The sequence below is a fragment of the Aquarana catesbeiana genome, linkage group LG01 (assembly GCF_042186555.1).
Source record: "Aquarana catesbeiana isolate 2022-GZ linkage group LG01, ASM4218655v1, whole genome shotgun sequence".
NCBI lineage: Eukaryota > Metazoa > Chordata > Amphibia > Anura > Ranidae > Aquarana > Aquarana catesbeiana.
This window is the reverse complement of record NC_133324.1, coordinates 812,012,887-812,039,670: the sequence shown is the minus strand read 5'-3', so window position 1 is coordinate 812,039,670 and position 26,784 is coordinate 812,012,887. Positions and strand designations below refer to the sequence as shown.

Here is a 26,784-nt window from a genome sequence, read left to right as displayed (position 1 = left end):
TTGTAGTTTAGGGAAGTTGGCTCTTTTGAAATTCAGTGTCTTTGTGTTCCCTTCATGTCTCCTATTTGTGTGATTTATACTGAAACTAATGGACCTGTGATCGCTGTTACCTAAATTGCCCCGTATTTCCACATCTGTGATCAGGTCTGTATTGTTGGTAATCAGTAGATCTAGTAATGTTTTATTTCTAGTTGGTGCGTCTACCATCTGACCCATAAAATTGTCCTGCAAGACATTAAGGAACTGGCGAGCCTTAAATGAATGCGCAGTTCCCTCCGCCCAGTCTATGTCTGGATAATTAAAATCCCCCATTATGATAACACTTCCCATCCTTGCTGCTAATCCAATTTGTGATAGGAGATCCGTCTCCACTTCCTCCCTCAGGTTAGGGGGCCTATAGCATACTCCCAGTATTATTTTCCCCTTAGCTTCATCCCTTTGGAGCTCTACCCATAAAGATTCCACCTCCTCCCTAGCCCCCTCAGTGATGTCATCTCTCACATTCACTTGTACATTATTCTTGATATATAGGCATACCCCTCCCCCTTTTTTACCCTCTCTATCCTTGCGGTATAGGGTATACCCTTGAATGTTTGCCAGCCAATCATGAGAGCTGTTGAACCAGGTCTCTGAAATTCCCACAAAATCCAAATCCTCCTTGTACAACAGTATCTCTAGTTCACCCATCTTGTCCGCCAGGCTCCTGGCATTGGTAAACATGCCACATAGTTTAGACCGGTCGCATATTGTCCTCGTGTTGGGTGTTTCAAGATTGCAACTTGGACTTGCTACTATACTCACCTTGTGTTTTTGTGCTTTGGTTAACCTACCACTAATCCACTAATGCCCCCAATACTACCCTCTGGAATATCTTCCGCGCTGGCTATCACTGTCTCTGGACCCTCCCCCCCATCGCCTAGTTTAAAAACCCCTCTAACTTTTTGGCCATCTTCATTTCTTTTTTCTGCTGTCGTATAAACAGCTTCCTTCTGTGAAAACACTTGAATTCAATAATTGGGTGGGGTGTCCACATACTTTATAATCAGATTTACGTTATGTAATACTGTTATCAAAGTGTATTTTTATGTTTGGGGAATTCACTCAATTGTGTATAGCCTTTCTAGCGTGTTCACTCCAGCTGGGAACTATGTTTTAGGGCTTGATGGCCCACTTTTATTTAAAATAAAAGTAAAAAAAGAGTTCCACAAAATGGTGGGCCTCTCACGGGTTTCCAATACCACTTCCAAATCCAACAGCAAGTTTTATCCATGCAGGAGTGCTAAGCATTCCTCCCTCAATGCTGTGTAACACACAGGTGCTTCCTTCATCCTCCTGGATCACTTTTCGCAACACTGCTGCTCAGGCCTCAAGCTCAGACCTTTTGGCTGGTCCCTTAGACCGGGTCAAAATATCTACTGTGTTGACATTCCAATTATGCAGCACTCTCATGCATCGTCTGCATATCACTCACAGATCCCTGCTACATGGGGCCCATGGCTGACTTGGGCAGGGGACCCCCTATCTCCTGGGTGGAGCATTGCACTACTGCCAAGTCCAAGATTACAAAGGCTGTGCATACTTGCACATGCAGCCTGCTGGTTACCAGTAATACCTCAACACTGGGTTAGTGGCTTTTTCCCTCCCTATGCTGTTTTGAAGGCCTCTGGAATCAGACTCCTGTTGGGAGTTACAAAACCTAGAGAAAACCAAAAGACCAGCTTTCTTCTCTCTGAACAGATCTTCTGGAGCCCCTCATTCTGTGCCCTTTGAGAACCCTGTGTCATTTCTACTTATTTTAACCCAATAGTAGGGCACAGCACTGCCACAGTATGTGAACCCCAACAATGAATAATTATTGATCCTGCTAGAAATAGCTCTCTAAGCAGGGTTAATACCCTGCCCAGTTCTTCATGCATACTACAGAGCATCTCCCCTCTACGTTACTGTCCCAACACTGTTCCTGCCCTATAGTCATAATGTGGTTTGAATTATGTAAATGATTTCACTTTAGGTTACATTTTCTATTAGAAAAAGCATGCATCAGCTTACACCCAACTATATTTAAATATAAGAATACAGAAGTCAGCTTCACTGCACTAGTTTTACAGTTGTTGAGTTGAAAGTCAAAAAAATGCTTTCAGAGCCTGATTTGTGCATACACCTTTACAACTAATGATGTGCATGAGATGAAAAAAACATTAAAAAAAACATGCATAAAGAAACAAAGCACTCATGTATGCAGAATGCTTTCATATTGCTCTTCTCCCCGCAGAGTTATTTACCATTCAACAGTGTAAACTGAATATGTGAAATTTTCTTTTTCTTGAGCCAAATGGTTGGGGCATTTCTTTTGTTACTGTTCATTTATTTTTTAGCAGATAAATAAACCAATATATATGCATAGCATAGCAACCCAAAAAATATCTAAACAAGAACAGACCATTAACCATTATGAAAGCTAGGAAAGTTTAATTCCTTGCAAGCAAGTTTTCTTTATAAATTGTTCCACAAAAGTACATCAGAATCTGTGCAAAACTACAAGATGTAGAAATACAGTATAAGATTTTTTTTCATCTAAAGATTTACATTAAAGAGGACCTGTATTGTGAAAGCGATGTCCAAAAAAGTCAAGCAGAGTGAAAAGGACTTAGTCCCTTGTATTTCATGTAAGCTCCCTGATTATTTTTTCTCCATTATGCTTAGGCACAGTTAACATTTATAGATGTTCACTTTAAAGTGGATGTAAACAAGGGGGCGTGACCGGATGGGCGGGTGTGTGCTGAGAGGCAGCATGGAGTGAGTGAGAGCATGGACGCTGTGTGCTCCGTCCCCCCTCCGTTCTCATCTCTCTCTCCCCTGGCCGTATGAACGGCATACTGGATGGCTCTGGCTCCCTTGTCACTCGGTGCCTCGCTGCCCCTCCTCTCTCTCTGCTAAAGGTGTGCTGAGGAATCCTCTGGGTGAGATGTCATCCCCTGCACGCTGCTGTGAGACAAGCAGCTTTTTACTTTCACTTTCCCATCTCTACACTAGTCATGGAATAGAAGTCGGCCAGAGCTGGTACAGTATGGAGTCACTAATATAGTATCCAGATGCTGTTTTTTTTGTTAGACAATCCACAGACTAGAAGTAAATCCTGGTAATATGACATCTGTGTAGTAACAGAGTTATTTATGTGAGTCAGTGCGTTGACCTGCCTGCTGCTTGGGTAATATTAAGTCTGGGAGCAGACAGAGTGTGCTAATATAGGAAGCAAAGTATATTCTCCAACCTTTTTTTTTTTTTTTTTTTTTTTTTTTTTTTTTGTTTGTGTGCTGCTGACTAGCTAAAGCCCTGGGACCCCTGGGATTTTCAACAGATGCAAAGAGAGAGGTTTAGGTAGGGGTTGGGATACTCGGTATATATACCCCACTAACCGTATTTTTAATGGCGACTGCCTTAGCGGCATTTAACCAACTGTATAAAACTACGGTGTAGGTGGGGGGCTGCACCAATTTAAGTTGTAGCTGTGGAGTTTATGTGTGTAGGGAGTTGCCCCACACCTGCCATTTAAGGTATTGTAGCTTCCTTCTGTGTGAGCTCTCTTTTTTTTTTTTTTTTTTTACGGGGGTGTATAAGAGTGTAGAATGGAGAGACTTACCCCGCTTTATACACTTTATGGTATATGCTCTGTACAGCGGGTAGTTGAGCGCTGATGGGAGCAGCGGCTTCCCTTTCCTCCCCCTCTCTCCTTAGTTCCTTTTTGGATTTGTGGAGGACGTTGGTAACTATCAGTCTCTAATTTGTTGCTGTTAGAGTATATTTATATCTATAAGCGTAAATGATGCAGAATCTACGTTCCTCTAAAGAGAAAAACCCGCAGCATGCGGCAGCAGTATCAGCAGCAGCAAAACTGGAGCAATATGCCCATGCCTCTGCTCTGACCCCTCCAAAAAAGGGGTCGCAGCAGAAGGGTCAACAAGGGGGGGCATCGGATAGGAAAAGCCAGGGCCAGCCTCAATTACAGCCCTTAGGGGCTGTGCCGGCTACCCAGCCTTCCAAATCTTTATGTAATAAAGGCCCAGGGCTAAGTGATCAAAACACAAACGTAAACTCGGAGCTAATAAATGACCCGAATTTACCCTTGAACAGAGAACCAACTATAACGGATGTATTCATGGCTGTAGGGGTATGTAGCGGCTCGCTTAAAGATCTTTGTGAACAAATGAAAGGTGTTAAAGCAGATCTGTTATTGGTTAGACAAGATCTGCAGAAAACGGCGGAGAGAACAACGGCCCTGGAAGAAAGAGTCAGTGGGCTAGAAGATAATGTGCTCCCAATAACCAGAGAAATAAAATGGCTGAAGGAACAGCTATCTAAACAAGCCTCTAAGTTAGATGAGATGGAGAACAGGAGTAGAAGAGATAATGTGAGGCTGATAGGTTTACCCGAAAGGAGTGAGGGCGCCAACCCAATTGCATTCCTAGAAAAATGGCTGGGGGAGCTAATCGGGAAAGAATCATTCTCGGCTTCGTTTTCCATCATAAGAGCTCATAGGATCCCTTTCAGGGCACCATCGGAGGGGGGCCACCCGAGACCCCTCCTCCTGAGATTTCTTAACTACCAGGATAAAGTAATCTTACTACGGAAGATCAGGGAAGCAGGGGAGGTTTTTTTTAAAGGAGCAAAAATATCGTTTTATTCCGACTTCTCTCCGGATTTGCAGAGGCGTAGGGCAGAGTTTACCCAGGCAAAACGCAATCTACAAAAATTTAAGTTGCCCTATGCTCTTTTATATCCGGCAAGGTTGCGAGTTGCGGCTCTGGGGGAGACTCGGTTTTTTAACTCCCCTTCTGAAGTTGAGAAGTGGCTGGAAGATAATAGGGAAAAAATCACGAATTTTACGTAGAGAATGGGGGAAGATATAATAGGCCGGGATATCAATAGGATGGCACGATAAGGCATTGGGAGGTACAGGGGCTGTATCTTTGTTTTTGTTCTTTTTCTTGTTCTTGCTTTTTTTTTTTTTTCTTTTTCCACCCCTTTCTGCCATCTGTTAATGCTTTTTGTTATAAGGGGACGGGAGGGGATGGGTGCACACAGTTATTTGTGGGTAGGGTGGTGTGGGGTTGTGAGTGTAAGATTGGTGTAAAAGGTTGGTGTTAGTGTAAGAGGCAACGGTCATGGTAAACCCCCAGGGGGTACACCTAGATAGGTGGGTACGGGTGGGGGGGGGGAGGGGGATGGGGTGGGAGGGTAGGGGAGATTAGGTGGGGAGGGAAGGGGTGGGAAGATGGGAGGGAGGGGAAATAGGATGGGCAAACCATTCCTTACGAACACTTATACCACTAGAAATTATAACGGAGGTATCCAGACCTTCCTTAAGATTATTTTTGCACATACAGGCACTCTTTATAGTAAATAGGTTTTTGGTTGTTCTACACGCACATGCAAGCACTGTCTATGGCAAATTTATGCCCAAAGTAAGGCTAATATAGCCAAAATGAATACGTGGTCTAGTGGCCAAGTATGCACACACACGGAATTGTTATAACAGTCACTAGGAGGAGAAAAATTAGTTTTGGGTTAGGGTTATATATATTAAATTTCTCTTATATCTTTCTGTTATATACGTTTGTATATGTTGGGGTAAAGAATATTCCTCAGTCTTTAGATGTTAGCTAAGACTCTGAAAATAGGATCCTGGAATGTCAGGGGCCTAGGTACACCACTTAAAAGATTAGCAGTGTTCTCTATGATGGAGAGGTGCGGGGCTGATCTGGTCTGTCTGCAGGAAACCCACCTAACCAAGGAAACTATCCATCACCTACAGATGAAAAAATTTCAAACCCAATTTCATGCGGTTCACTCCTCCTACAGTAGGGGAGTGAGTGTTTTGGTAAAGTCTGGGGTGAAGTTTTCCTGCAGCCAGGTCAGGATAGACGAGTTGGGTAGATACATCTTTTTATTATGTTTTATTGAAAACGCCAGGTATGTGGTGGCAAATATATATATCCCTCCGCCCTTTAATCTGGATGTCTTGCTTAAACTGTATGAATTTTTGCTAGATAAAAAAGAGGTGCCGATTGTAGCAATGGGGGACTTCAACGAGGTTCTAGATAAAAGGCTGGATAGATTCCCACTACGAAAAAGCTCAGAGGACTCAGTAAAGAGTCGGTTAAGCTTTTTTCTGGAAGAAGTGGGATTAATGGATTTGTGGAGGGCACGGAACCCAGGCGTGCTGCAATATACTTGCTGTTCTGCATCTTACTCCGTGCTTTCAAGGATAGACCTAGCCCTAGGAAATGATAGGGCTCTCCAGTTGGTAGAAAAAATAACATACTGGCCAAGAGGCATCTCAGACCACTCACCTATGGTAGTCATTTTAAATCTTGGGGAGCCTAGGCCCCGGAAGTACTGGAGTATAAGCCCGTACTGGTTTGAAATTATTAAAAAGACGGTTGGGATACTTTCCTCCTTAAGGGAGTTTGTTGAGATCAATCAGGGAACGGTGTCCCCTTCTATGCTATGGGACGCCCTTAAGGCTTTTCTTAGGGGGGTCCTGATACAGCAGATAGCTACATTCAACAAAGAGGCTAGAAGGGAGGAGGAGAGCCTGTTGAGAGACGCTCTTGAAGCAGAAAACAACTATACTTGCAACCCAAACCCGGAGACGGAAAGTATCTGGCAAGAGAAACAACAAGCATATAAATCAGTGGTTTTACAGAAAGCAGAAACCAGGCGGTTACTCCAAAGACAGGAATCTATGGTGGAGGGCGAGAGAATGGGAAGGACACTGGCTATGCTAGCAAAATCCAATGCAGCTCCATCCACGGTCCTCGCGATTAGATCCCAGAGCGGTGAGGTAGTATCAAGCACCTTAAAAATAGTACAAGCCTTCAGGGATTACTATAAAAAACTGTATTCCTCCCAGAAGAGGGGTAAGGAGGCCAAGATGGAGGACTTCCTAAAGGGGTTAGACATCCCCACCATATCACAAGAAGAAAGAGATATATTAGATGCCCCAATATCTATAGCAGAATTATACCAAGCAGTAGCAGGCATGGCAACCCATAAGTCGCCCGGACCAGATGGTCTTCCAATTGAGACCTACAAATACTATGGTGAAGTGTTGATCCCTGAACTGCTGAAAGTTTTGGGGGGGGCGCTTGAGGGGGGCCAATTACCTGCCTCAATGCTAGAAGCAACTATTATTGTATTACAGAAAGAAGGGAAAGATCCCTTGGATATGGCCGCCTATAGACCAATTTCTCTTTTATGCACGGACGTAAAAATTCTGGCCAAAGTGCTGGCAGCAAGATTGAATGGAGTTATCCATAAGCTGATCCACGAGGACCAGGCGGGCTTCATAGCCAATAGATCCACGAGCCTGAATATTAGAAGGGCGTTTTTGAATGTACAGACCCCAATGGTGAACGAGGGTTCGAGAGCGTTGATGACCCTTGATGTATCCAAGGCTTTTGATAGCGTGGAGTGGGGCTATATGTGGCGTGTGCTGGAGATCTTTGGATTTGGCCCTGCCTTTATAGGGTGGATTAGAATGCTATATACTCGACCCAAGGCAAGATTAAAAATTAACAACGAATTGTCAGACTGGTTTGAGCTGGAGAGGGGGACGAGGCAGGGGTGCCCACTCTCCCCTCTGTTGTTTGCACTAGCGATGGAACCCCTGGCCATTTCCATAAGGGGAAGTCGAGCGATAACCGGCTTCCAGAGAAAAACAGGCGAGGAAAGAATCGCATTGTATGCGGATGACATTCTGTTATTTTTGGGAGACTCGAGGAAATCGCTACCGGGAGCAATGAGGATAGTGGAGGACTTCGGCAGTTTTTCTGGCTTAGAGATAAACTGGGAGAAATCAGAGTTTCTACCGATAGACCCCTTAAATGAGACAATAGCACCTGGTATGCCTCAGGTGGCAACAGTGGAAGCTCTGAAGTACCTAGGGATTGTCCTGACGAAGGACCCTGTTCTATATATCAGTAAAAACCTTGTCCCTCTATTAACAAAATTTAAACAAAAAATAGGAATTTGGAGACGCCTGCCTCTATCAGTTGCAGGAAGATGTAGCTTAATAAAAATGATATGGATGCCACAACTGCTATACGTCTTACATAATTCCCCTGTCTGGATAAGTAAGAAGTGGTTTAAAAAAATTGACAGTCTCTTTAGGGAATTGATTTGGAAGGGGAAACAAGCCAGGATCCGTCTTGGAGTGCTCCAGCTCCCTACCCAGGAGGGGGGCTTTGCCCTCCCACATCCCGAGAGTTATTTTTACTCAACTCAGTTGCAGCAATTATTGGGCTGTGGGATACCGAAAGGAGGCACCCCTAATGGCAAGTTACTATTGTTGAGCTCCACACATAATACAATTATTGAAGCCCTAGAGGCGGACACGTTCCATGATAAATTTCCAACAATTAAATTGATAACCAAACTTTGGAAAACAGTTAAGAAAAAGATGGGGTATGGAGCTTTAACAGCCTACTCTCCTATTTGGAACAACCATAATTTGCAGGAAGTTCTTAAGATAGGCATATTTAGAGAGTGGGAGAAGCTTGGCCTCAGTAAGCTAAGTCAATTATATAATGACTTTGGGTTAAAGAAATTTTCAGAACTGGTTGGGGAGTTTAAGCTTCCCCGGGGGTCTTTCTTCCTATATGTCCGGTTGGAACATGCCCTTAAAGCACAATTTAAAGCCCAGACCCCGAGATGGGAAGAGATGCCTCTATTTCAGTGCATAATTCAAATAACCCCCACTAGAGGGGTAATTTCAAGAATTTATGACCAATTAAGCAAATCGGTTAATAGCAGGGAAATACTCCTTCGGGTAAAGGCTAAATGGGAAGAGGAGGTGGGAGGAATGACCCAGGAACAATGGGCGAGAATTTTGGAGTTGGGAGCGCAGGTTTCTGTGACCCCTTCACAGAGACTCTCACACTTAATGCTGTTAAACAGAGCCTATTATACTCCTAAAAGACTTTTTAAATTTGGGAGAAGGCCCAATGACAACTGCCCCAGGTGTCGAAGGACGGGAGATCTCATTCACATGGTGTGGAGGTGTCCCAAGCTGTTTAGATACTGGGAGGAGGTGACTGGGAATTTGGGAAATATTTTCGGTACGACAGTGGCAAACGAGGCCTTGGTTTGTATTCTGGGGCATAGAAGAGTGATGGGAGAAAGGTTGAGTACTACCTTAGCTGTCACGCGGGCCCTGTTTCAGGCTAGAAAGTTGATAGCACTTAGATGGCAGGTAAAGGAGCCCCCCACCGTGAAAGACTGGATCTCTACAATGAATGAAACCTTGGGTAGGGAAAGAATGGAGTACATAAAAAGGGGCAATCTTCAGGAATTTGAAAGCATGTGGAAGATGTGGATAGAGAAAGTGAAGAGTCATTAATAGTGGGATCTGCATAGACACGGAATAGACTGAGGGATGGGCTTAATATAGGTATATAGGCAACTGGTATCCTTGCAGGCAAAGGATCCTATAATAAAGTGTTTCTGGATATGCACATTTTTAGTTAAATATATAGCTTAGTAGGGTATAGGATAAACATATAGGGAGTAGGTGGGGGGGGGGGGGGGGATCGGGGTATTAGGGCATAGGTAATTTGGTACACAATACAGGCTGGGTCAGTAGAAGATGGGCACGGGGAGCCCACAAGTTCATTTTTACAAACCTCTCTTCTTGTATTTTTTTTGTTGGTGTTTTTGTCCTTTTTCTTCCTTCTTACGGGTCCCTTTGGTTATCGAGTCCTAGTTAGTGGGGCTTACGAGATGGAAGGGACAGAGGACTTGCTGGTAAAGAGGCGTAATGGAATCCGTTGGTCATTAGGGCGATATAAAAAGCAATGAGAAAAAGTATAATCCACTATGATGTGAATACGAGAAGGCGACAGTTAATGAACAACAAACTGATTTAGCCCTCCAAACACTGTTTACTGATGTGGAAGAAAAAGAAAAAAAAAAAAAAAAAAAAAAAAAAAAAAGTGGATGTAAACCCTCACATATACCCAATCAAGTGGATGCATTAAGTTGAAAAAACTTCTGTCACTGCCCGGCCCCCCAGCCCCCCGTTTTACTCACCTGAGTCCTGTATTCCCCCACTGGAGACGCACTCTTCCTCTCTGCCCAGGGTTCTTGGCTCTTGATTGGATAGATTGATAGCAGCGCAGCCATTGGCTCCCACTGCTGTCAATCAAATCCAATGATGCGGGGGCCGGGAGGTGGGGTCAAGTCCTACATTCGGCGTCTATGGACACCAAAAGCACACCCACAAGATAACATCCGGGAGAGCGCTTCTCCTAGGGGGTTATACGATGCGGCGATATGCTCTGGGATCCCAGAAGTCGAGGATCGAGGCCACTCTGTGCAAAACGAACTGCACAGTGGAGCTAAGTATGACATGTTTGTTATTTTTAAAAAATAAAAAACAAAGCCTTACAATCACTTTAAGGCTTTAACATCAATCTACACAGCATTATCAGCACTGAGATAATCATACTTAAACCCAGGCATAACATGTAAATACCTTTTTTTTTTGAAGGCTCTGTGCAGATCAGTGGAGGGTTTTTGTTGCATTAATGTCCAGATCACCATAATCATTCTGGTTATATTTTTATACTGTTTATGTGAAAGTTCTTAATAACATTAACCAATAATCCATTTTTTTCAAAAATGTTTTAAATCATCAGAGGCAGTACAGTCAGCGCTGTATTTTGGCCTAGCCTGACAAGGCCTAGGGTGGCACTTTATGGGGGGGCAAAAAAGCCCCCCCGAGCCCCTACTGTGCTGCCAAACTATAGATCAGCTTGCTCTGTATCATGTTACATGCAGGCTACCCCCATTGCTTCATAATTAATAGATGTCTCTGGGTCTAACAGGTGAGATACTGGTGCTCAAGTGTTGCTGGCAGCGTGGCAGTGCCCAGGTGTTGCTGGCCATGTGGCGGTAACTGGGGGGTGCTGGTGACGTGGTGGTGCCTGGGGGTTGCTGGCGACGTGGCGGTGCCCGGGTATTGCTGGCGATGTGGTGGTGCCCGGGTGTTACTTGCGACATTGTGGTGCCCGGGTGTTGCTGGCGACGCGGTGGTGCCCGGGTGTTGCTGGTGACGTGGCAGTGCCCGGGTGTTGCTGGCAACATGGTGGTGCCCAAGTTTTGCTAGCGACATGGCAGTGCCCAGGCTTGCATGATAGTGGTGAAAGTCACAGGGAAGCTTTGTGTTTGCCTACTGACAAGGCCAGATTTATACTTTTGCACCACTTCCTTAGACAACTGTCTTGTGTCACTCTTCCAATTCCCCCTCAGCAATACATGTATATTTGTAGATGTGTGTGTATTACGTTACTCTTGCCCTAATCCTGTACAATCACAACTGCTTTTTTTTTTATGCTCATTCACAATGTTGGTAAAGACTGACACTCTTCTGAAAAGCAATCCATGCTCGAATCTCTTTTCAGAGGAATTTTGACATGCAGTGAAAAGGCAATATGTTGCCTCTGCAATGCCTGTTTTAACCCCTTAAATGCAGTATCACAGTGCTGCAAGTGGGTGCAATGCACTTGGTTGCAGGTTGGTTGACCCCATTCACCTGGGAGAACACTTCCTGTCGTGCCATGTATGCAGTCTCTGACCGTCCCTTGTGCCATGCCCGCAGTCTCTGACCGTCCCTTGTGCCATGCCCGCAGTCTCTAAGGGGGAGCTCTGTGGAATCTTTTGTAAAGAAAGGGCTGCGGTTACCAGAGACCCCCTTACATCAGAATTTCCTATTACACCAGAGTCCACAGAAGTCCCTTTTACATCAAAGTTCTCCTTTACATTGGGGTGTGGCCTTGACAGGAAGGGATGGGTCATATTTAAATTAGGGGGTGCATGAGTTTAGTCAGGCCTAGGGCAGCACAAAACCTAAATACACCACTGAGTACAGTGCCTCAGTAGTTTGCACTTTTGCCTTGTAGCAATAGGGTCATTGGTTCAAATCAAAACCATGACACTACCAGCATGGAGTTTGCATGTTCTTCTGTGTGTGCGCGGGTGTCCACCTAGTTCTTGGTTTCCTCTCAAACTTCAAAGACATGTTAGTACGTTAATTGGCTCCTATCTAAATTCTGTATGTGTGTGCATGCATGTGAGGTAGGGGGCCTTAGATTGTAAGCTTTATTGAGGGTAGGGACTGATGTGAATGAACAATATATTTAAAGCCCTCCATAAATGGAGGATGGCGATTTGAAGGTATGTGTAATCAATAAATAAATATGGTGGGTTTTTTTGTATGGTTATTTCTATTACACCTACAGTATAAGCTGAATTCCTTTAATCATCGCCTTACAGTATGCCTATAGTTTTGGATAGGGTGTGGAATGGTTAGAACCCCTGCCAGGTTATTTATTGTATTTATTTATTGCTGTCTGTGTCCCATTGAGGAGATTTCCGTTTACTTTCTGCTCCAGAGACAAAACAGGAAGTGAGTGAGATTTGTAAAGTGAGGAAATCCGATCTTAAGCCATGTACACACAATCGGATTTTCCGATGGGAATTGTGTGATGACAGGCTATTGGTGGAAAATCCGACCGTTCGTATGCTCCATCGGACAATTGTTGTCGTATTTTCCGCAGACAATTGGATGGCAGGCTTTAAAATTTTCCGCGGACAAATGTCCGTTGTCATATTTTCCGAGCATGTGTACACAAGTCCGTCGAGCATGCGTACACACGCATGCTCGGAAGCAAGGACGAGCTGGAAGCGGTCGGTCTTGTAAACTAGTATTCGTAATGGAGAAGTGACATTCGTGACGTGGCAAATTATGAAATCACGAAATGCAGCGCACATTCTCTTCTTCTTTAATGGGATAATAATGAAGCTGCTTTGCTGGTGATACTGATGGAGTTATTGCAAACAAATTTTCAAAGGCTTTTTTTTCTAGTGATATCAAGAATAATATTATTATGCTTGTTTTTTCGTTTTTTGTTTTTTTGGTGCAAGTTACCACTACACCATTATCCCATAGTTTTTAAGATCAAAGATAAAACTATGTTGGCGTCCCTTGTTAATTTTACATTGTATTTTTTTAAATGTAACTGCTGTAACTGTAAAACACATAGCCAAGTATTATTCTCCCCAATTTTTTTATTGTGCATTAAAAAAAGAAAACAAATAAAATTAGACATGCTATCTGCCAATAGAACTTAACCAAAAATTGCATTCTACACATCCAAAAATATAGAGAATATACCAAATCAAATCATTATTCAACCAAAAAATAAAAAAAGCCTCATGTGTCCTGGTTCTTAATATAAGGAGTCCACAATGCCAACAGTTGGTGAAAGCAGGGGTCCGTCATCCGGAGATAATTCCAAAAATCATCTGGTTTATTCTCCTGGAGCTCCCGCAGCAAAGGCATATGACATAATTGGTCACGATTAATAAAGCAACCAATTTTTGGTCCAAGAAATCCTCCTCCTCCTGTTCCTGAACTGGACTTGGGTCAAAGCAATAACTCCAAGGCCATTAATAAATAACACGTTATTATATATTTATTAATGATTTTTAGTTATACATGGATAAAAAAACAGTATCAATAGCAGATACAAGAAGAACAAAAGTAGAAAGATTACAATAAACCATCCAATTAAGTCATAAAAAGGTAGCCGTCTGACAAGTCTGGAGGATCAGAGTAAAACACAGTACCATAGATCAGAAAAATAAATTGTTACCCTCCAGCTTGACAAACCTGAGTACATCAGGGAATAAATCAAGTAGGAACAGGGGATATAAGGAAAGGGAGAGGAAAACCATGGATCAATAGACTTGAAAATTAAACAGCTAAGCATTATAAGAATAGTTGAACATAAGAGATAACCATCTATGGTTCTTTCTGGACAGCAGTCAGAGTCATCCCAGACTCCTCAAATTTTGCTAAACCGTAACAAGGAGTCTTTAATTGATGTAGTTAGATGTTCCATTCTACAAATGTTAGCTATATTGGATAGAAGCTGGGAGCTAGTAGGGGGGAGGAGGACAACCAACAACATGGTATTGCTCTTTTAGCCGCTAAAAGTATAAAGGCCATCAGTTTCCCTGCTGATTTAGGGATACTCGGGAGAGGAAGCCCCAACACGTAGTGTAAAGTGTTTAAGGGTATATTCACGTGCAAAAGGTCTTGTAAAAGGGTCTGGACATAAGCCCAGAAGGGTTTAATGAGGAGGCGATCCCAAAAAATATGAGAATGGGAACCTATCTCCTCAACACATCTCCAACACATTCGGGGGGTCCTCTGGGTTACGAGCATGTAAAATGTCAGGAGTGTTGTACCAGAACATAATGATTTTGTAGGCAGTCTCCTTCTGCGCCACACAACAGGATACCTTAGAAGAAGATTCCCAAATTTTATCCCAGTCTGACAGGGAGATGGTTTGTTGGAGAATACAAGCCCATTTACTCATATAAGAATGGCTGGTTTAAGTCAAAGGGGCAACCTCCTTGAGAATTTTGTATATAGCCGAAATTAATTGGGGTTCATAAGGGCCTTGAGTGCGTAGGAGTTCAAAGCTAGTGTGTTTGTCCAATGAGAGGCCAAGGGATTTAGCAGAAAAGAAATGTTTAATTTAGAAACAAGAATAAAAAAGGGATTTTGGGACCAGGAGCTTTCATTTTAAATCTGTAAAAGATAAAAGCACATGATTAACGGAATGCACCAAGTGGTGCAGTTGGAAAATTCCAGCCTGAGTCCAGGGGAGCATACGGGTGTAGGATAGGCTGTCTGGAATATCCGAACAATTGGGATTTCGATATGTCAGTGGACAGGAAAAATATGTAAATACATGACACTATACTTCAATATCAGTATGAGCATTTTTTCAAAAATATTTGTATGTCATAAATAGCAATTTTACATTAAAGACGTGTTCATTGTTTAATTGTATGGTCCTTTGTCCTTGTGTCCTCTGTATGAAATATTTGTGTCTTAGAAATTAAGAGCATGAGATCATGGTGTGTATATGTGTATATAAATATATATTAGCGTTCGATATAATGTTGTCACAGCACAGTTTGTCACTTCCACCTCTTTCCAGATTTGTAATATTGATTTACTGATCTATTTTCCTGCTGACAAGGACATTACAAGGGGATGTCATACATCTTACATACAAAGTTTATAGCAAAGTTATAGGAGATGGGAGATGGGAGATGTTTCGCCTTATTAATGTGCATATCATGTCATCTGCCAATAATGTAATGATGACCAGTCTTGTACTGAAGTATCTAGAATCAAATAATGAATCATTTGTCTTGTGGACAAGTAACATCTGTCATCAATATAGTGAGTGTTTATTTAAAGCAGTTTGGGAGAAGTATTAATTACACATCTTTTTCTCTTTGCAATTTTAACTTGTTAACTGCTATAGTTTCTGCCTGTAAATACATATCTTTGCATCAAGGCTACAGTCTCATAAGTGTAAACGTTCTTGTTACGCAAACGTTTCTGTTTAATGATCAGTAAATACTTGCATAAAATTGTCCTGTTTTTTTTTCCCCGATACCTGCATCTGGCATACGTGCATACATATGCTATCAGATGCAGGTTTTTTTTATATTGTGTTGCGTTTCTGAATGCAGTGCATATTTACACTCCTGTGTGAATAAATAAATTCTAATAGTAAAATGAATTCTAAATGAATTCCATAAATGGATTCTAATAGTAGTAAGGAAAATTAAAGATGGAGATGTTTTTCATGGCCTTTTTCCAAATAAACTGTATGTAACAGGTGCACTTGATAGCCTATTCCTTCTGTTACTCATACCTTCACCATGCTCCTCTACCACTCCTCATACCACTGTAACCAAAAAAAAAAAAGACTCGGTACCTCAGGGAATGTTGCAGCATGTAATTCTCCCCCTTTCTATCAGTGGACTGGGGTGGCAACAGAGCACCACAAAGGTAATTTTAAGAAGGTAGGGGTGATTAAGTGTACTTTACCCTACATATGTGAGCAAAGTATAGGATTGCATTAGGACAAAATAAAGCACAGGACAGGATTCCAAGTAACAACTCCAAACTGTGAAATACAATACTTATGGCATGACACAATTTCATTACATTAAATACCACAGTCATAGTGATGTCATCCAGTCAATCCACCAGGATGATGACATGTACTCCATTACGCACCCCACACTCTTAGTACTCATAGGATCTGTCTTAGCTGTGTGTAAAGTGCCATAAGAAATTAAGTACTGTATTAGTTTGCTAGTATGTTGATTAGGCAATACTCTGTTGACATCATGTATAAAAGTGCTAAGCCCTGCAGGTTGGGCTTTAAAATTTTAAATTTGAAATATATGGTCCTAAACCACTTTGAACTAGTGTTAAAATACAATACATCTAAAGCCAAAACTTTGTTTTGGATAGCGTAATGAGTAGTAAAAACTTTGTCAAGTACCGTAATTTTTCTTTTTGTCCCTGCTCACATAACACATATATATGCAGCAATAAAGGGTTGGGCTTCAACGCCCACATACTGCACATTTGCATCCACGGACAGCAGATCTTTCTGTCCTGAGTGCATGCTCATGGTGTGCTCCCAGCGCAGTGACCAAGCTGTAAAAGACAGATCTTTGTCTTCGCTAATGATTAATAACCAGTAAAAATGGCTCCTGATCATGTGACCAATGTGACATCCAGTGGTCACGTGATCAGCCAACCCTTCCCGCTCCCAGTTTAAAGACCCTGTTATAGGGAAAAATGGGCTGGGTGGGAAGGGGCTAAGGTAAGGTGAATTCTCTCTTAGGCCCTGTTTACACTGGTTCCTTTTAGGTGTGGTGCATTAAAAAGTCCTACATGCTGTATCTTTGATGCGCTTTTATCAAAATGCACATTCTATAGCGTTCAATGGTAAATGCATCTAAAATGCAACGCACCAAAAATGTACTGCACAGATGTGAACTGGCCCTTAAACAGTAGTCAGTGGAATAAATGTTTCCATTGAAAAGTTCTCCTTTATTCCCATTCCAGTGACAAATCAAAATGTTAGATTGGCTATCATTTTCAATCTCAGTGGCCATTAGGACAAATGGAGAAGACAACTCTATCCAAAATAAAAATAAAGTTAGCTTTGGATACAAATATATATAAATATTATATATATATATATATATATATATATATATATATATATATATATATATATATATATATATTATTCTAAATACTTTTTTTCCCTTTTTTTTATAAGTGATCACATTCCCTCTGTTCTCAGTTGTATAAGAGCTGGGGGAGGAGCAGCAACAGTACACTGAACTTCCCAGTGAAAGACTGTGCAGGGAGTCTATGTCAGGACAAGTCTGACCATTGGAAGAGAGCACACTGAGTTCCAGCATAGCTAAAGAACTGACTATGCTGTGCTCTCATATATATATATATATATATAGTGTGGTCAGTTTTTAATAGGATAGCAGAGTGACTGGCAGGGGACACCAGAAAATGCACACATTGTAAGCAATACAAGGAGAATAGGATACTTTTTCATACAAGTACATGGTACAGCAGGAACATATCAGGAATATGAACTATTGAGTTTATATACTAATTAAGTTATGAATCACCTCTTCAGTTCATTCAGATAATTGTTTTTGCAGATGTAATATCAAAACTATTTACAACCATCATTTAATACATTGTTATTAGTATTTGAACCATGTATTTTAAGAATAACACTAAGGAATTTATTCTGAGTGAATGGGGAAAAACTGAATGTTCTTAGGCTATTTTCTCTGCAATTAATATGTATGAATGAAGAAAAAACCCATTATGGTCACTAGATGGCACTTGGGAGTATATTTATTCCTATGATTGTTACTGCCATCTAGTGGCTATACTGCATTATATCCACTAGATGGGGCTAACTATCATAGAAAATAAAATTGCTCCTCAGTGCTATTTAATGACCACAATGTGGTATTTTTGGCATTTAAATATTTGAATTGAAGATAATATAACCTGAGAACATTTGTTATTTTGCACAAAACAAATTTACATGCAGTTTTGATAGACAAACAGCAAACTTTATGAATACGCCCCCAAATGAAAAAATGATTTTCTGCCAATTCTAATATCTAAGATATTCGACGTAACATCCTGCCTACGCCAAACCAGCAACCTAAGTGACATCACTTCCTGGAGTTGGTGGAACGCACGCTGGCTAGCGGCGAACCCGACCTAGTATCTGATTGCCTGCTCTGCATCCTCGGTCCCATGAGTAGCGCGTATATGCGCAGGTGACCCTATGGTACCGTAAGGTTTTACACCATATATTTTTCTTTCTTTTTTGCGGAACGCAAGTCTTTGTGGTCCTCCAAAGATTTCTTCCGGGCATTTCCAACATCAGTCCACCGTTTGTCCTGCTTACTACATGGTCTGGATAGCTGGTAGTCTGCCAATTGTCTCCAATATGGAAGAGTTTCATCTAACTTAATACTTTTAGTTTGCAACCTTGTTATTGGTGACTTTTTTCGTTTATTATTCCACCTAGCATTGTCCTAGTAGTCCGCATCAGTGCTATCTATATTGTTGTTTGTAAAACTAGGAGAGTATATGCATTTATATATTTAATATTTTTTGTTTGTTTAAGTGCATTGATAGGCTCTTCCTCAGCACTCCACAGTTGCACATGTTTATTATGTACACCTTTTATGATAACATAAGTCATTTATTTTGTTAGTGCATCCGCGCATGCTTCTATTTAGCACATGGTGTGTTGTGTTGGATATATATCCTATTCTACATTTTATGTTATTTAATTTTTTGTTTATTTACCACATTCCTTTTTATAGTGCATTTGGTTTTGACACTTTTTTATTTAATTTATTGCTAGCGCAGTCTTTTTTTGGTCATATATATCACTAAAAGTGTAGCACTTTTTGTTTCTGCTGCTGCAACAGGCTAGTTTGATTAACACTTTATCACTTATTATTTGCGAGCGCTGGTTTTTATGTTTATAATATCTAAGATAGGCACAAAAATGATCTTATCAACTAAAGATTGCCGCGCTAACATAAATATATATAGTGAGTGTATATATGTATATATATATATAGATAGATAGATAAATAGATAGATAGATAGATAGATAGATAGATAGATAGATAGATAGATAGATAGATAGATAGATAGATAGATAGATAGATAGATAGATAGATAGATAGATAGATAGATAGATAGATAGATAGATAGATAGATAGATATTCAGTCCACTTAGAAATCCAAAATAAGTGAAAGTATCCTTGATGTTTGTGTCTCAACAGTATTATATGAATAAACACCCTGAGTGCACCTTCCACTGTGAAAAGAAAAAAATCTGTGCCCTTACCAGATGACTAGACTCCACCTTATAGGAGCCCAGTAAAGCGTGGGTTAATGCCATACATAGGATCTGTCCTCTGGATGTAGACAAAATGGTCTGGATACCAATTCCACTGGCTGCTTTCTCTGCAAGATGGCTAAACTACATGTTACAGAAGCTTAGTGGGGCGTGGGTTAATACCATACCAAGGATCCATCCCCTGGGTATAAACAGGATAATTGGGATACCAATTCCATTGGCTGTTCTCTCTATATTGTACTCACAATGAGGTGTAAAAAAGAGAAGAGAAGAATGCCAACATAGCATACAACCATGGAGGTTTATTGAAAAAATGCATAGCACTAATCCAATCAGACATGGATAACAATTCCTAAATAAAAACAATCTGCAGATCGTGTGTAGACTAGCGTGGTAAGACTGAGCATAGACAAAAATGATTGTCCCAGTTGCTGTCGGAGCTGCGATTACTTTTTCTCAATCCTTATTTCAATAGCTTACTTTTTAACTGTTTTAATTGAAAATCATATTCACAGTCTCACATTTTCACTGTTCCTTAACAACAATTTTAGATGCAGCTATCACCATGGGAATGGTTCTTCTCAATGAAGCCGCAACTTCAAAGGGAGATGTTGGAAAAAGAAGAAGTGAGTCTTTTTTATTATTTACAAAATTGCTTAATTATTTCTGCTTTTCTTGTTACATTCCTAATGGTTGTGTTTTCCTTTATGGCTCCTGGAAGAGAATAGCTAGCATTTTATTTTCTTTATTGTGTATTACAATAGCTGAAGTCAGTAACAAACATGTAAAAAGTGACTACTAGAACAGAATTCTGCCACTACCTTTACAAGTCTTCTTGAGTACCTCAGGAGCTTTGTGCCATGGGGTCCTCTAATGTGCAAATTTCAGTAGTTTCAGGTAGTATAAAGAGCTGAATCACTCTCTGCTGACTTTGAAACTACTTATTGGCTGGCAAGACTGCCTGCCTGTCAAAATACAGAAGGAGATGGGCCAACCACTTAAAATTAGGTATGTAATACCCCATTAACATTTTGCAAAAGTGTATTAAATCCTGGGGTATGAATCCCTGAAATGTGTGCCCAATATACAATAAAGTAGTCAGAGCTAGGATAGCAAGTGGGAAAAGACATAGATAAACTAGCAGTTGGGACTGTGTTTTTGACTTTGGTTTGCAGGGCACAATAAACCAATGCAACAAATTGAAAAGTTTCAAAGAATAATAGTGTCATTGAAGACATGGGGCTTGGATGTAGGAAGGTAGTCCATTGATAAGACATCCTCCTTTATCCTCAACCAACTCAAAAACAAGTTCTTGCAGACTTCCTGTTACTATATATCCCTTTTCTCTTTTAAACAACAAGGACTAAAGCAAAGTGTAATTGGAAAAAACGAACATGAGTAATATATTTAATGACATTAAGCATGAAGGCACCTGTAAGTAAAGATTTGATGTACTTCATGATCGGTCACTTCTAAAACATTAATTTTGGTAGAAAAATGGCATGGGAGACTCAGAGCAATATCTAAAGTGTTATTTACCTAGTCCTATTTCTTAATGTGTGCAAATCTGGATTACAAATAACCTCAGGTATAAAGGGGACATATTAAATTGGCTTTAAAAGTCAATGTGAAATGGCATTTCCAGTATCTTCTGCACTAACCTCATTATTATGGAGATAGAAGCACTTACTTTTAGCTAAGCCTTTCAGTCAAACATAATTTTGTGATGGATAATAAATCCAGCATATATGGTGAGTTGAATTAAGCAACTAATCCCATTTTACACTATGTCACATACTGTCATATACAGCGCTTTCAGTCTGCATCCACAATTCAGAAGCATTTATCCCATGTGAAAATAACGGATCTGTTTTGATGCATCTTTCATTTTCTGCTGAATTACTTATGCTTATTGTGTTGGTCTATAAATAGAAATACTGTAAGCAGAGCATTATACAGCCATAGCTCAAACTAGCAATTGTGTCAGTGTGCTTTATCATGTCACTAAGCTATACCCTAGAACAGCAGGACAACAATGAGCCAACTGGGAAACCTGCAAGTTACAGGAACAGTTTGGGCTCCACAATTATTTCTTTGTTGAGTCATTTTTCCTTGAATGTTTCATGGGAAGAGTCATCTATATTGTGTACAAGAATGAATAGCTTAAATATGTTAAGTTACCTTACTTGCTACATTTAACCACTTAAGGACCGAGCTTCTTTCAGAGATTTGGTGTTTACAACTTAAAAACAGTTTTTTTTTTTGGTAGAAAATTACTTAGAACCCCCAAACATTATACAGTATATATTTTTTGCTAACACCCTAGAGAATAAAATGGTGGCAGTTGCAATACTTTCTGTCACACCGTATTTGCGCAGTGGTCTTACAAGCGTACTTTTATGGAAAAAATACACTTTTTGAATTAAAAAAATAGACAACAGTAAAGTTAGCCCAATTTTTTTTATATTGTGAAAGATGATGTTATGCCAAGTAAATTGATACCCATCACGCTTCAAAATCGTGCCTGCTCGTGGAATGGCGACAAACTTTTACCCTTAAAAATCTCCATAGGCGACGTTTAAAAAATTCTACAGTTTGCATGTCTTGAGTTACAGATGGGGATAGAATTATTGCTCTTACAAGGAATGTAAACATCCCTTGTAATAGAAAAAAAGCATGACAGGACCTCTTAAATATGAGATCTGGGGTCAAAAAGACCTCAGATTTACACTAAAATGCAATAAAAAAAAAAAAAAATGAAATGTCATAAAAAAAAAAAAATGTTGCTTTAAGAGCTATGGGCGGAAGTGATGTTTTGATATTGCTTCCTCCCTGCAATGGTTTGGAGATGAGTGGGGGCCATCTTCCCCTCACTCATCTCCATACCAAGCCAGGAAGAGGACCCGATCGCTTCCGCTGCTACCGACAGCTCAGGTAAGCTGCGGAGGGCACCGGACAGTGGCTGGAGGGAGGTTTCCCAGTTGGCACCTCTCCCGCCGCCGATAAAAGGGATCTCGTAGCGAATCACAAAGACCACTTTTTCTGAAACTGGACCGCTCACTGAAGAAGAGGATACCATGGTTATGGTAGCTAGCTGCTGCCATAACAACGATAACCCTCTTCAAAGTGCCGACGTATATCGGCGTGAGCCGGTCCAGAAGTGGTTCCACTTCCACTGCTGCACTTCCTGCTACCTTCTGCTACAGAGACACGGCCAGCTCCTGGGTTTTCTCTGTTCCTGCATTCTGGACACACAAAACCACATATCTTGCCAATCCAATGTGTAAGTACTACACTGGGGATCCCCTCACTTTAGCAATGGCAGATCACAGATACAAGGGTGCAAGGACAAAAGGGCTTAATAAAATGTGTTCTGCTGATGGCCTACAAGAGACTCAAAACACCACTCAGGGTTATAGTTGTTCCTTGCCCTTGAGCAATGTCCTAATGTGGCACTGTTCCCTCACCTCTAACTCTAGCTCCCACACACCATGTGGCCTATCTGACAAAAGCAGATTTTTCTGCCACTATCTTTAAATTATTCAGAAAACTTTTGGCACTCCTAGAGCCTTTGGTCTCCAGAGACCAAAAATGCTACATTTCTCATCTCCCTTGATTCAGCGAGTCAGAGATGGAACCTTCAAACATGATTTTTCAACCCCTGCATTTTATGAGCCAAAAGCCATGACTTCTAAATAAATGCTTTCCACCATCGACTCACTGATTGATGCCAGGCAAACTAGCCTTTGCCTAGCAGCACCTGAGTTTCCACCTCTCAAACTTTTTGCTGAAATTTATCCAAATAAATTTTGGATAAATCCTATCCTATCACTTCAGTCCTCAATAAACACCTTACAGTTTCTTATGGAGGATGTCCCTTTTTTAAGGACTGTTGATATGTGTTTTGAAACCAGGTTTTGAAGCCCTCTTAAAGGCCTTCTTTGGATTTGCAGGTTCAGCCCTACAATTGGCAGTTGTGCCATGTCTATTTATCAGACTATTGCTAACTGGACAAAACAAATGAAGAGATCATGAACCTACATGTGCAGCCTTCCTTCTTTTTCATTCTTTTAGAAGAATTGCAGCTAATGCTTTTAGGTGTATTGTTTTGTGTGGAAGCTCTAGAGCAGTGGTTCTCAACTCCTGTCCTTAACTCCTGTCCTCAGGCCCCACTAACAGGCCAGGTTTTCAAGATAACTGAAATACATCACAGGTGATATAATTTGCTGCTCAAAGATTGCAGTATTCTAGTCTGCATCTCCCCAAGGTAATACTTAAAATCTGGCCTGTTAGTGGGTCCTGAGGACAGAACCACTGCTCTAGAGAATGTAATTTGCCAAGTCTCTATAATGACTCTTAACTTAACTTGCATATGCACACTAAACCCTTCCTAAAGGATATCCTCTCCTACCAAACATATCCACTACTCAGAAATCCTCCCTTAGTCACCACACTTTTTTCTACCCCTCATGCAAATGATCTCCAACATCGCACATACATAACCAACTCCCAACAGCAACAGAATTACCCCAAGTGCTCACCCTCTAATGTACACACACAACGGAAGACACTGATCATATGATTCCTCCCTACAATTCCATTTCCTTATACCTCCACATATGTACCTCCGATCTCGCAGGTATAGGAGACCCCACCCGTCTCATGACTGCTACCTACCACTCCTGGAACCAGCGTACTCAGGAAGTTCTTGACGACCCATTCCGGATCCCCCTTCTTCTAGGGTGAGCTAGCCTGCCTACACTCAATGTACTTGGACTTAATACACATTTCTTTTCTACCCTCTTCCCCCTTTTTTCACTTCAAAATCCTTACATCTACATTTACAACCTCCTAATTTACTTAATCTCACTTCCTTCCCCTACCTTACCTACTCTCAACACCTACCCACCCATCTTTGTCCCACCCAATTCATCCAACTTACACCCATTAATGTTGTTTAAAACTATACTACCTATTACACACAATATCCACTTACCCTACGCGCTGTACACCACTCCCACCATGGCCCACCCCCAGATCTTATCCACACTCCCATCACTCAAAATTGTATCCCTAAATGCAAAAGGCCTCAACATGCCTGAAAAAAGATCATAAATACTAACCAACATGCGCAATATGAAGCAGATACCATATTCTTACAGGAGACCTAATTTAAAGCAAAATCTATCCCCAAACTTGAAAATACTCGCTATCCTCACCCCTCCTACATCCAAAACTAAGGGAATTTCCATTCTGCTATCCAAAAATCTCCCCTTTCAAATCTCAGACACCCTAGTAGACGAACAAGGATGTTATGTATTCTTAAAAGACACGCTTTGGAACAAACCCATCACCTTAGCTAACATATATATAGCCCCAACACTTTCCAGGTTCCATTCTTTAGATCGATTACACGCTCACTGACCTCCTTTCAATAGTGGATCCTTATTCTAGGGGACGATTTTAATGTCCCCCTTGATCCCCTCATCGATTCTTCCATAGGTACCTCTCACCTTCCATTCCGTGCATTAAGACAAATCAGACATTCCCTCCAAGAACTTTCCCTCCATGATACATGGAGAACACTACACCCCCATGACAAAGACTTTACATATTTCTTGGCCCCACATAACAAATACTCTCGCCTTGACTACCTCTTCCACAGTCAACAAGACCTGCCCATTCTATCCAAATCAACAATTGAACCTACGTTCATCTCAGATCACCATCCGATCACTCTCTGCTTAACCTACCCTGAACATACCCATATTTCTAAAATCTGGAGACTCGACTCCAACTTACTGACCGATAAAGAAAGAGTCACTAAACTTCAAGACAACGACACCCCCTGATACCTCAGCTTTCACCCAATGTGAAGCCCATAATTGCATCATATGAGGGCGACTCATATCTCTGGCCTCGGCCATAAAACACGAAAAACAGAAACATATTAACAACCTCCTACTCAAAATATAAACACTAGAGAAGACACATAAATGCAACCTAGCCCATTGAGACCGGTAAACTCCTTCTGGAAGAACTTGGACAAAAGATAAGGAGAAAACACACCCTCTCCCAGAAACTATTTTACGAACACAGCAACAAAAATAGCCACCTGTTAGCACAAGCTTTACACTCCAAAAAAGCCAAAGCAACAGTCCACCAGCTAAAATCCCCAGTAGGTACCTTAAAAAGCAACCCAGACATAACTCAAGGATTTGAACGCCTCTATGCAGACCTGTACAACCTCTCAGCTTCAGAACAACAGCCCATATCCACGCCCAGGCCAACCCTCATAAAAAGTTTCCTGGAAAAAACACTGTCCCAGATCATTCACACCACACACCATAGAAAAGTTAGACCTCCCTATATCAACACAAGAATGGGACATAGCCCTTAAACATTTAAAACTCGGAAAAAGTCCTGGTCCAGACAGCCATCTATTATAAAACCTTCTCAGGTATACAATTTGCCCCTTTTCTTAAAGCATTTAACTCCTCTCTGTCTGCTGACAACCCACTCACACCAAGCCTGCTAGAAGCACATATCGCCATCATCCCCAAAGAAGGAAAAGACCCCACCCAAACAGCAAACTATAGACCAATTTCCCTATTAGAGCTTGACATCAAAATCTCCGTTAAAATGTTAGCTAATCGATTGCCTCCTCTTCTCCCTTCCATTATCGCCCATGACCAAGTAGGCTTTGTCCCTGGCATGGAAGCCAGGGATAACACAATCAAAGCAATAAACCTACACCATCTTCTGACCTCCTCCAACCAACCAGGTTTCTTCTTATCCCTGAATGCGGAGAAGGCATTTGATAGGGTAGCCTGGGACATATGGAAGCAGTTCTCCAGTCCATGGGCTTGGGTAACCGCCTATTAAGCTTTTAATGGCTCTTTATTCCAACCCGGTACCTAGGGTCTGAGTTAATGGCCCCCTGTCAGATGCCTTCTCCAGCCACAATGGCACGAGGCAAGGTTGTCCCCTCTCCCCCTTACTGTTTGTACTAATCTTAGAACCCTTCCTACGCAGCCTCAGAAACAACCCAGACATTAGATGCATACAAACCCCCAACAAAGAATACAAATTAGCGGCTTTCGCCGATGACATCCTCCTCTTTCTTACAGAACCACATACTTCACTTCCCAATCTTCTAAGAGAATTTCGCCAATTTAGACTAATTTCTAACCTCAAGATACACTTCTCCAAGTCTTATGCCTTAAATGTCTCAGTAGGCTGAATAAAAAAAAAACTGAAGAGCTTAGGAGGAACCTCTGTACTAACAATCTGATGTTAGTACAGCGATCCCCTCGGATGGCCCCCTGCCAGAACACACCGGTCAGTGATCTCAGCCATTGGCTGAGAGTGCTGATTGGGTGCCGATTGGCAGATCTTTTTCAGT

General features: G+C 41.3%; 1 protein-coding gene across 1 annotated transcript in view; it reads left to right on the top strand.

Moving 5' to 3' along the window:
* The window catches only part of TUSC3 (tumor suppressor candidate 3), a 406,424-nt gene that overhangs the window by 370,502 nt on the left and 9,138 nt on the right, over positions 1 to 26,784 (top strand). Inside the window, exon 8 of the mRNA XM_073608243.1 lies at positions 19,931 to 20,005. Coding sequence (XP_073464344.1) covers positions 19,931 to 20,005 — 75 coding nt within the window. The remainder of the gene's footprint in view (positions 1 to 19,930; positions 20,006 to 26,784) is intronic.